This window comes from Lolium perenne, chromosome 2, assembly GCF_019359855.2.
Source record: "Lolium perenne isolate Kyuss_39 chromosome 2, Kyuss_2.0, whole genome shotgun sequence".
NCBI classification, from domain to species: domain Eukaryota; kingdom Viridiplantae; phylum Streptophyta; class Magnoliopsida; order Poales; family Poaceae; genus Lolium; species Lolium perenne.
Genome location: NC_067245.2, coordinates 252,923,056 through 252,934,573, shown reverse-complemented (window position 1 = coordinate 252,934,573; position 11,518 = coordinate 252,923,056). Strand labels below are relative to the sequence as shown.

General features: G+C 45.8%; 1 protein-coding gene across 1 annotated transcript; it reads left to right on the top strand.

Moving 5' to 3' along the window:
• The first annotated feature begins 9,890 nt into the window (after positions 1-9,890).
• On the top strand, positions 9,891-11,226 carry LOC139835310 (B3 domain-containing protein Os03g0212300-like). Its single transcript, XM_071825185.1, has 2 exons — positions 9,891-10,247; positions 10,574-11,226. Exon 2 carries the CDS (start codon positions 10,575-10,577, stop codon positions 11,061-11,063), a length of 489 nt encoding a protein of 162 aa, XP_071681286.1. The 5' UTR covers positions 9,891-10,247; position 10,574; the 3' UTR covers positions 11,064-11,226.
• The last annotated feature ends 292 nt before the right edge of the window (positions 11,227-11,518 follow it).

The following is an 11,518-nucleotide window of genomic DNA, read 5'->3' as shown; positions in this document are numbered from 1 at the left end:
TTTACGGACTGTTCTGTTTTTGACAGATTCTACCTTTTATTTCGCATTGCCTCTTTTACTGTGTTTGAGTGGATTTCTTTGCTCCATTAAATTTCAGTAACCTTGGGTAATGCCCAGAAGTGTTGGAAATGATTGTGTCCTTGCTAAACATGTGAATTTTTGATTATGCACTAACCCTCTAATGAGATTGTTTTGAGTTTGGTGTGAAGGAAGTTTTCAAGGATCAAGAGAGGAGGATGATATAATATGATCAAGAAGAGTAAAAAGTCTAAGATTGGGGATGCCCCCGTGGTTCATCCCTGCATATTTGAAGAAGACTCAAGTGTCTAAGCTTGGGGATGCCCAAGGCATCCCCTTCTTCATCAACAACTTATCAGGTCATCTCTAGTGAAACTATATTTTAATTTCGTCACATCTTATGTGCTTTACTTTGAGCATTTGTGTGCTTTTATTTTCGCTTTGTTATTTTCATTCTCTGAATAAATCGGATCCTAGCATGCTTGTGTGGGAGATAGACACACTCCTCTTTTTCATTTGAACACTTGTGTTCTTCGTTTTACTTTAATATTCATGACGAAAGCTGAAAGCCTCAACACTTATTTTTCATGTTCATGGCAAAAGCTGAAAGCCGCAACACTTATTGCTATTTGGTTGGAAACAGAAAATGCTTCACGTGGTAGTTGGTATATTGTCTTGAATAATTTGATGCTTGGCAATTGTTTTGAGCTCTCAAGTAGATCATGTTTAAGCTCTTGCATCATGTAGTTTAAACCTATTAGTGGAGAACTACTGTAGAGCTTGTTGAAATTTGGTTTGCATGATTGGTCTCTCTAAGGTCTAGATATTTTCTGGTAAAAGTGTTTGAGCAACAAGGAAGACAGTGTAGAGTCTTATAATGCTTGCAATATGTTCTTGTGTAAGTTTTGCTGTACCGGTTTATACTTGTGTTTGCTTCAAACAACCTTGCTAGCCAAAGCCTTGTACTGAGAAGGAATGCTTCTCGTGCATCCAAAACCTTGAGCCAAAACCTATGCCATTTGTGTCCACCATAACTACCTACTATGTGGTATTTTTCTGCCATTCCAAGTAAATACTTCATGTGCTACCTTTAAACAATTCAAAACTTTGTTACTCCTTATTTGTGTCAATGTTTTATATCTCATGAGGAAGTATGTGGTGTTTTATCTTTCAATCTTGTTGGGCAGACTTTCACCAATGGACTAGTGGCATATACATCCGCTTATCCAATAATTTTGCAAAAAGAGCTGGCAACGGGGTGCCCAGCCCCAATTAATTAACTTTCATTAATAATTCTCTTCACATGTTTTGCCCTGATTTATTAGTAAACAACTTAATTTTGCAATAGACACTCCTCCATGGTATGTGAAATGTTGGAAGGCACCCGAGGATTCGGTTAGCCATGGCTTGTGAAAGCAAAAGGTTGGGAGGAGTGTCATCTATAAATAAAACTAAAATACATGTGTAAACAAAAGAGAAGGAGGATGATCTACCTTGCTGGTAGAGATAACGTCCTTCATGGGAGCCGCTCTTTGAAAGTCTGTTTGACAAGGGGGTTAGAGTGCCCACTACCATTCGTTGACAACAACAAACACGTTTCAAAACTTTATTTTTATGCTCTCTTTATGATTTCAGTACTTGAAAAGCTCTAGCACATGATTTAATCCATGCTTCCCTCTGCGAAGGGTCTTTCTTTTACTTTATGTTGAGTCAGTTTACCTACTTCTTTCTATCTTAGAAGCAAACACTTGTGTCAACTTTGTGTGCATTGATTCTTACATACTTGCTTATTGCACTTATTATATTACTTTGTGTTGACAATTATCCTTGAGATATGCATGTTGAAAGTTGAAGGCAATTGCTGAAACTTAAATCTTCCTTTGTGTTGCTTCAAGACCTTTTATTAAGAATCTATTGCTTTATGAGTTAACTCTTATGCAAGACTTTTTGATGCTTGTCTTGAAAGTACTATTCATGAAAAGTTTTTGCTATATGATTCAGTTGTTTAGTCATTATCTTTTTGTTAGCAAACTATAGACCATTGCTTTGAGTCACTTCATTCATCTCATATGCTTTACAATAGTATTGATCAAGGTTATATTGGTAGCATGTCACTTCAGAAATTATTCTTGTTATCGTTTACCTACTCGAGGGCGAGTAGGAACTAAGCTTGGGGATGCTTGATACGTCTTCAACGTATCAATAATTTCTTATGTTCCATGCTACTTTTATGCCAATAGCTACATGTTTTATATGCACTTTATACCATATTATGCCATTTATTGGACTAACCTATTAACAAGATGCCACAGTGCCAGTTTCTGTTTATTATGTCTGTTTATTGCAGAAAAGGCCCAAAAACCAAAGTGCTCGGAAAAATCCAGAAAAATTATAGAAATTCTATTTCGCCAGAAGACCCACGGAGCCAGAAGGGCCAGGCCAGAGGAGGCCCACGGCCTCCTCCCCATCCAATGGCGCGGCCAGGAGGGGGGCGGCGCCGCCCTATGGGGTGGGCCCCTCGGGCACCCCCTCGCGCTGCCCTTTCGCCTATATTAAGCTCCTACCCTGAATACCCTAAAAGGATGGACGATCTCTCCAGAAGAGTTCTGTAGCTCCGCCGCCACCAAAAACCCTAATTCGGGGGACAGAAGTCTCTGTTTCAGCACCCTGCCGGGACGGGAAATTGCCCCCGGAGCCATCTCCATCGACTCCATCGCCATCTTCATCGCCGTTGCTGTCTCCCATGATGAGGAGGGAGTAGTTCTCCCCCGAGGCTGAGGGCTCTACCGGTAGCTATGTAGTTCATCTCTCTCCCATGGTGTGATCTTTATGTGATCATGAGCTTTGTAATCTAGTTGAATATGTAGATGTTACTCTTGTCTATTATGCACTCTAGAGGTTACTTTAATATGAACTCCGGAGTCACTCTCCATGGTGTGATGGTGACAGTGTGCGCATCGTGTGTGATTCCATTATGACGTTGTGGAGCTTGTTTACTCCGGCTTGAGGTGTGCTTTTACAGCCCTACACAATGAATGGTGTTTGTTATCCAACAAGAGAATGTTTGAGAGTAGCATTTATTTATTCAATTATGTGATCATTGTTGAGAGTGTCCACTAGTGAAAGTATGATCCCTAGGCCTTGTTTCTAAGCATTGAAACACCGTTTCCAACAAGTTCTGCTACATGTTCGCTTGCTGCCATTTTTATTTCAGATTGCAATTAGTACTTATAATCATCCATATTACTTGTATTTCACTATCTCTTCGCCGAACTAGTGCACCTATACATCTGACAAGTGTATTAGGTGTGTTGGGGACACAAGAGACTTCTTGTATCCTAATTGCAGGGTTGCTTGAGAGGGATATCTTTGACCTCTACCTCCCTGAGTTCGATAAACCTTGGGTGATTCACTTAAGGGAAACTTGCTGCTGTTCTACAAACCTCTGCTCTTGGAGGCCCAACACTGTCTACAGGAATAGAAGCGTGCGTAGACATCACCCACTCAAATATTACACCCTTTTTAGTCAAGTCATTCAAAGGTGCAACAATAGTACTAAAGTTGGGCACAAATCTTCTATAAAACCCAGCTAGACCATGAAAACTTCTAACTTGACTCACATTCATAGGAGTATGCCAATTTTGAATAGCTTCAATTTTAGACACATCTACTTCTACTCCATGTTGAGAAACAACATAACGCAAAAATATGACCTTATCTTTGCAAAATGTGCACTTCTCAAGATTACCATAGAGTTTATTATCACGCAACACTTGCAAAACATGTCGAATATGTATAGTATGATCAGATTCATTGCGGCTGTAGATTAATATGTCATTAAAGTACACAACCACAAACTTGCCAATAAATTCACGCAAAACATGGTTCATCAGTCTCATGAAAGTGCTAGGTGCATTAGTCAAACCAAAAGGCATTACTAACCACTCATATAAACCAAATTTTGTTTTAAAGGCTGTTTTCCATTCATCCCCTTCTTTCATCCTAATTTGATGATAACCACTACGTAAATCAATTTTCGAGAACACAACAGCACCACTCAATTCATCTAGCATATCCTCGAAACGGGGAATAGGGTGACGATATCGAATAGTAATGTTGTTTATAGCTCTACAATCTACGCACATACGCCATGTACCATCTTTCTTAGGAACTAAAATAACAGGAACATCACAAGGACTAAGGCTTATGCGGATATAACATTTGTCGAGTAGCGCTTGTACTTGCTTCTGTATCTCCTTCGATTCTTCGGGGTTCGTTCTATATGGTGCCCGATTGGGTAGCGAAGCTCCGGGAATCAAGTCGATTTGATGCTCAATACTTCGCAATGGTGGAAGTCTTGCGGGTACCTCATCCGGAAACACGTCGCCAAATTCCTGCAAAACATTAGAAACACCAAGAGGAAGAGGGGTCATGTCGTTAGAAACCAAAACCGTACCCCTGTACAAGAGCACAAGAGGCATGGCTGTAGGATCCTCGCTAAATTCTCTCATGTCTTCTTTGGTGGCTAATGAGACTAAGGAATTCACTCTCTCACTTTTCGTTATATCACTCACGACATTACAATTCTCTCGCCTATTTAAAGAAGCATCCTCCAAGTTTACTTAAACTTTTTGACGAGATTCATTGACAATTTGCTGTGGTGACATAGGCTGTAAGTTGATTTTCTTGCCCTTGAACTCCAAGTGATATGTATTGGCACGGCCATTGTGTTGCACAGAACGATCATATAGCCAAGGCCGACCAGATAGTAGGTGACACACCGTCATAGGAACCGCATCAAAATCAATGCAATCCTTATACGGTCCAATAGCAAATTCAACATGCACCATGTGGTTTACCTTCATCTCACCATTGTCGCTCAACCACTGAATATAGTATGGATGCGGGTGCGGTAGATACTTCAACTTCAGCTTGGTACACAACTCCTTGCTTGCTAAATTGCGGCAACTCCCGCCATCAATAATGACCTTGCAAGCCTTGCCAGGACCAACTAAAGCCTTTGTTTGGAACAAATTGCAGCGCTGAGTAGATGCACTAGGCAACACATTAAGAGCACGCTGCGACACAACAATGGTGTGAGCATCAGACGGATATGCATCTTCACCATCAGTGTCATAGTCATCATCTTCTGGAGCATTAGGATCAACATCATCTTCAGTCTCATACTCATTGTCCTCATTGATAATCATAACTTTGCGGTTAGGACAATCTCTCTTGAAGTGACCTTTGCCACCACATGTATGACAAGCCATATCACGATTACGCGCGGTAGACATGCTAGAACCACTCGTACTTGCAGCAGATTCGGACTTCTTTGCAGTAGACAGATTGGAGCCCGGTTTGCTAGGCGGAGTAGAGTAAGGTGCGGAGCACGTCGATGGCGCTGGCGCCGTAGATGGAGGCGCACGAGCCGTGAAGCGCCCAACTCCTGAAGCTCGACCTTTAATCTTTGATTCGTCAGCCAACTGTGATTCAGCTTCTCTTGCATGATGTAGCAACTCATTCATAGTGGTGTAACTGTATTGACGAACAATGCCTTTGATGTCATACTTCAAACCATTGAGAAAACGAGTCATTGTCATCTCAAGGGATTTTTTGACACGACCACGCTGCATCAGCATCTCCATCTCCATGTAGTATTCATCAACAGTGTTGACACCTTGTCTCAATAGGGTCAACTTATCAAATATATTGCGCAAATAATTTGTGGGCACAAAACGCTCAGTCATTGCTGCCTTCATAGGACGCCATGTGATAATAGGCGGTTCACCATCTTCTTCACGAGCACTCACATATCGATCCCACCAACGCAATGCATAACCATCAAATTCAGAAGAAGCAAGCTTTATCTTCCTATCTTTAGTATAATGTGGATGTAAACTCCATAACTTCTCAATCTTGAGCTCCCAAGTGAGGTATTCTTCAACATCAGCTCCTCCTTCAAAATTGGGTATAGAAAACTTGGGCTTACCCAATCCATCTTCCTCATCTTGTCCACGACCATTGCGGCCAAGTGGAGCCCAACCTCGAGGACGATCACCACGACCAGGTACCTCATCGGCGTCTTCATTTTGTTGTCGCTGTTGATTTGTAAGGTTCTCAACAGACATTGTCAAAGTTCGAAGACTGCGCTGGATATCCGTTACTTGATCAGCCATTGCGGTGACAGTCTCATTAGTAGCATCCAGCTTTTGGTTGATCTCTTGGACCTCTCTCCTAAGCACATCATCCTGAGTGCGGAATTCACGTCGCATCTCATTACGAAGAGCCTCAAACTCCCTCCATGTAATCAAATCCGCGGAGTGCTTGTTCTCCTGGTTAACAATTTTTTCATCACTAGCAGACTGATTAGTAGGTTAGTGCACTAAATCAAAAATATATATGGTGGTACTCTCACAACTCACTCAAAACTGATAAGAAAAGGAAATCTTACCGCTCCAAAGTGAATTAGTATTGCTTACCACTTGTAGTGACAACTAGTGGACGGATGTAGCGAAGCGAATATCAAGGGTATAAGAACAAATCACACAGCAAAGCAGGAGATATGTGGGGCTGTAGGTGGGCTACCTATTTGCACCAATAACAAGCTCTAGCGCTGACCGTAAACAACCAATGATACTCACACAAGGCGATAAATGTGGCAAAGCAACTATATGTAGGAAAAGGTTGCAATGCACTAAAGAGACGCTAGCAAAGCTCAACGAGACAGTCACAAGATTGTTAAACTACGGGTGCAGTAAAGTAAACTTAGGCCTTCACTTGATTCTTATAGCACTTCACTTTTCTTTTTGGATTTTTCTTTTGTAACGTGGCTACGTGGCTCTTTTTGCTGCTTTTCAATTTTCTGTTTTTTATGACACAACTCCTTGATAATACGGCCAACAAGATATGCAAAGCACCAAAACCCTAATGAGCTGCCTGTCGAGCGGTAAAACTAGTCTCTTCTGGGAAGTTCCTAGTCACTTTATATCGATAGGCTGTGTCTATGGTTGGGAACAAGCACACTGTACGCTATGTGGACTCGGAGTAACAAAAACTGAAACTAGATGATAATAGAGACTCAAACCCTAAAAATACTAGATGCAAGAAAAAAATACGCAAAAACAACTACGAACAACAACTAAAACTTGAAATTAGTGCAATCTAAAGCTATGGCAAACCCTAACCCTAATTTTTTTTTGGCTTTTTCTGGATAGGAAACACTCACAACTCAACTATGGGGTGGATTGTAGATGGCTTACCGAGGGAACCCGAGAATCTGATACCAAGATGCTAAGGGGTGGCCCGATCTTCTCAGTAAGCAATGGTGGTGATGATGATCACGGGGTGATTGCAGCGGAGGTAACTTGGATGAAGTGGATGATAACTTGTATGACGCAACGAGATCTCTCGATTGGTCCCTGTCGCCAATGCAACAGCTCTCAACCCTGCAAGATAAACTCCACACACTTGCGCACGTAGCCGCCGACCACGAAGCCGTAAGTTGCAACCGTCTAATTCCCAATGGAACAACATATCACACAAGACTTTTCAGATCTACACAATATCAAGCAATATGGTGTAGGGAATTCAATAGTTTTGCAAAGCAAACAACTAAGAACTAGGGTTTATCTTAAACGTGGTCTAAAGCAGCTAGGGGGGCGTCCTGGGCACTTATATAGGCGTCCGGGACGACTTCTGGTCGAAAAGATACAAGAACAACCGACCCAGAATTGATCTGGTCGAGACAGACTCGAACACGGCCGGTCTGGGGGCCGGTCGACCGAGCCTGGGACCGGGCTGGCCGGTTCAAACCGGGCCAGTGACCGGGTTGCAACCGGGCGGGCGAAGTGTCGCGCAGTAACCCTCCTGGTTGGCATCAGCGTGGCGCCCGGTCGGCGCCAGGGTGGACCCGGCCTGCCGCCCGGTTGGACCGGGCCAGGGACCGGGCGCGCCGGCGTGTCGGCCGGTCTGACCGGGTGTTGGGCCGGCATGGACTTCGTCTTCTCCTCTTGCGCATGCCTCCCGCTCCTCCCTCGCGCGTCCATGAGATATCTTCATGTCCAGCTCCTTGTCCAGCTCCACATCCATCTTCACGTCCAGCTGCTCTTCTCCTCCTCGTGTGATGCTTGTCTCCTCTTCATACATGATGATACATAAGTAATAGGACTTAGGTATTATAAAGTTTTGATCAATCAAAGTATCGTTTAGGAACAAGTTCACCTGTTGTTTAAGTAGCTTCGCACGAGCTCTTGTAATAGGTCCAATCCGAACTTCATTGGACTTGAGCTTCACAGCAGGTTCATCTTCAGTTGGTAATGACGGAGGTGGTAGTGAGGTAGGGATGTCCTCATCAGGTGTGCAATCATTTCACACCCCGACAAATGCACTGCCCGAATTGGAAAATCTACCATGCACATGCAGTACTTCGACAAGCTACCCATAGTAGTGCATGCATTTTAGCCCTAACGCCGGACATAGCACAATCACCGGCGGTTACTAATATCGACCAAACCCTAACTGCTACCTAAAATCTGCGATCGAGATTGTGGGTGTACCTTGGAGAAATCTGGCGCTCCTGCTGGCGGAGGAACACTCCGAGACCTAGACCGATCGGCCGGACCACGGGAAGAATGTGATGGCCTGTTCGAGGCGGACGCTTGAGGGTTCGACAAAACCCTGCCAAATCAACGAAGGTAAGACATGCGAACTCAGGTGCCTTGCCTGTCGCGATGCTCTGGGGATCGGGGATCGCCGTCGATGACAATCCTCCGATCAGAGGCGGCCGCCGTGGTTGCCACCCTTGTTGCGTGCGGCCTCGAACAGATCGGGGAGGGGCGCTTCAGAGCGGCCTCGAGGTTGCCTCTGCCGGCCGCTAGCTGGTCTAGTTGGCGCGCCTCCCAAACTTCCTCGGCGGGCATCTTCCGCTTGGGGGGAAGGCCGTTAGGCGAAGGGGGAAGAGGAGGAGCGGTGGCTATGGAGAAACCGAGGGAGGTGAGATTGCCGGTTGGGCGGTGAGAGGAGTGGAGTGCAGAGTAAAGGGGTAGGTCTCGTCTCACGCGGTTCTTAACGCGTGCAAGTAATAACTCGACAGTGCCTGTCCTTGGAAAAAACAGCCGAATCAGCTGTTCCTCACGGGCCATTTTTTGGCACGCTTTAAACATCGTGTCGTACAATTCGGTGCGAGCTAGGCTTTTAACGGCCTAATTTTGGCCCACGAACACATTGTTAACAATAAATTAGGCCCTAAATGTGTGACGCGCTCCAAATGTCTTAAGAGCATATCCAGCCGTTGGAGGCCCCCGGGGCACAATCCGGATGGAAATTGGTCTGAATTGGATCTACTTTTGGCATGGGGAGCAACGATTTTCCAGCCGTCCCGAGGAATTTGCGCGGATCAGAGCGTGGAATCTTCACTGACACGCGAGCCAGAGCGCGAAATTTGCTCCATCCAGAGTCCCCGGCAGCACCCCGGAAAACCGAGGATGGCCTGAGAAGTCCGGACGGATTTAGACCTAAATCCGGAAGAAAACAAGAAGCTAGAGGCATGACTGGACCGTTTTCATCCGTTCGGGTGAAAAAAAGAGGTCATGGGGACATGGCTGAAGATGCTCTCAGACCGAAGATGCTGTAAATCTGAAAGAGGAGTAAATGAAGTCAGAGGAAGCATTATCGTGATCGTCTCATCGACGCAAACCCGCGGTTAATTTGGACTCTCTCTTGCGTCTGCAAAGTTTATTGTGGTTGGTGTATCGTCCTGCACCAGAGATTCCAGGCGATTTGCACAAAAATAACCCTTTTGTCAAACTATAGCACAGACTGACCCCCCGGCAAAACTATTTCACGGATCTAACCCTTTTGTGTAGCGCCCCCCTCACGGGCGCCACACATGCCCATGTGGCGCCCCTGGCCCTGGCGCCACACACCCATCCGACGTGGCCCGTCGACGCTGAGCTGGTGACCCCGATCCGACGTGGCAGCACGAGTGGCGCCGCTGTCGCCGGCGCCACACTTTGAAAGTGTGGCGCCCGTGGCAAGGGCGCCACACATCCACTTAAGTTTGGCCGCGCGCGCCCAGCCCAGCCCGACCAGTTCTTTCTTTCTTTCTCTGTTCTTCTCCTCCCTCTCCCCCCATCCCGGTTCTCTCTCTCCTCCCTCTCCCCCCCACCAAATCCACCACCAAATCGTCAGATCTGTCCGTGGAGATCGTTCCCCATCCATTTGTCAAGGTAATCTCCTTCAAATCTTCTCCATTCATCCACTAATTTCATAGATCGGGCTAAATTTGGACATGAACCCTAGACATGTTTTTTTTCTTTTGTGCACTCTATATTGTATTGTTTGTGTTGGAGATGGTAGCCTCATGTATGCATGTGTTTGAACCATAGATTTGTAGAAATCTACATATGAAATTTCACATGTATGTGTATGAACTCTATGTATGTATGTGTATGTATGTGTATGAACCCACATGTATGCCTAGTATTTGTGATAGAGTAACTCATATTTGTTAGTGGAATGGATCGTAATATGGTTCAAAAATGTAAACATGTAGGATGGCCGGTCCCGGTGGACGGGGAAGGGGCCGCCGCGGTCCTGGGCGCCCCCCGGGCCGGGGAAGGGGCCGCCGCGGTGGAGCAGCAAGGGCCCCACGGTCACCGTCACCTGCATCCTCCTCGTCTTCGCATGAGGAACGCTGCTTCGAGTTCCTCCTCCGCATCGACAACGACCCACTCGGCATCAAGCGGCTACCGGACAAGTTCGCCGAGTTCGTCGACGGCCACGAGCCGGCACACTTGCAGCTACGGGAGGCTAGCTGCAACTTCTGCCGCTGGTCCGTGGAGGTCCTGTTCGACGGGCAGGGCAAGATGTACCTGCACACGGGGTGGGACAAGTTCGCCCGTGACCTCCACCTCGAGCCCGGCTGCCAGCTCACCTTCCTGTACGAGGGGGACGGCGAGATGATCGTCAAGGTGTTCGACGACACCGCCTGCCGTGTGCACTACCCCCACACCGGCGAATCCGGCTCCGACACCGATAGTTAGATCGTCGAGTGTTGTCAACTCTATCTTCGTTGCTTCGTGTTGTTTGAATGCTATCTTAAATTGTATGAAACTATGTGCTACGATGTTAGGTATGATGATGTTATGTCCATGATGTGTGTACAAAATGGCTGTTGATATGATGTGTGTATGACATAGCTTTTGACATGATGACAGTTTTGTTGGAATATGGTAGGATTTTTCATGGTTTTAACACATGTCAATGTGTGGCGCCCTTCCCACTGGCGCCACATTGCACAGTGTGGCGCCCGTGGCATCGGCGCCACACATGCATGTCTAATTGCCCAAAACATACTGTAAGACAAATCGTCTGGGACTTAGCCGTTTTGGCGAGGCTCTTTGTGTGGCGCCGATGCCACGGGCGCCACACAAGCATGTGTGGCGCCAGTGTGAAGGGCGCCACACAAAGAGGGTCACCAAAACGGCTAAGGACTTAT

Coding starts and splice junctions, on each gene's coding strand:
- LOC139835310 (XM_071825185.1), top strand. CDS start 10,575: ATGGCCGGTCCCGGTGGACGGGGAAGGGGCCGCCGCGGTCCTGGGCGC.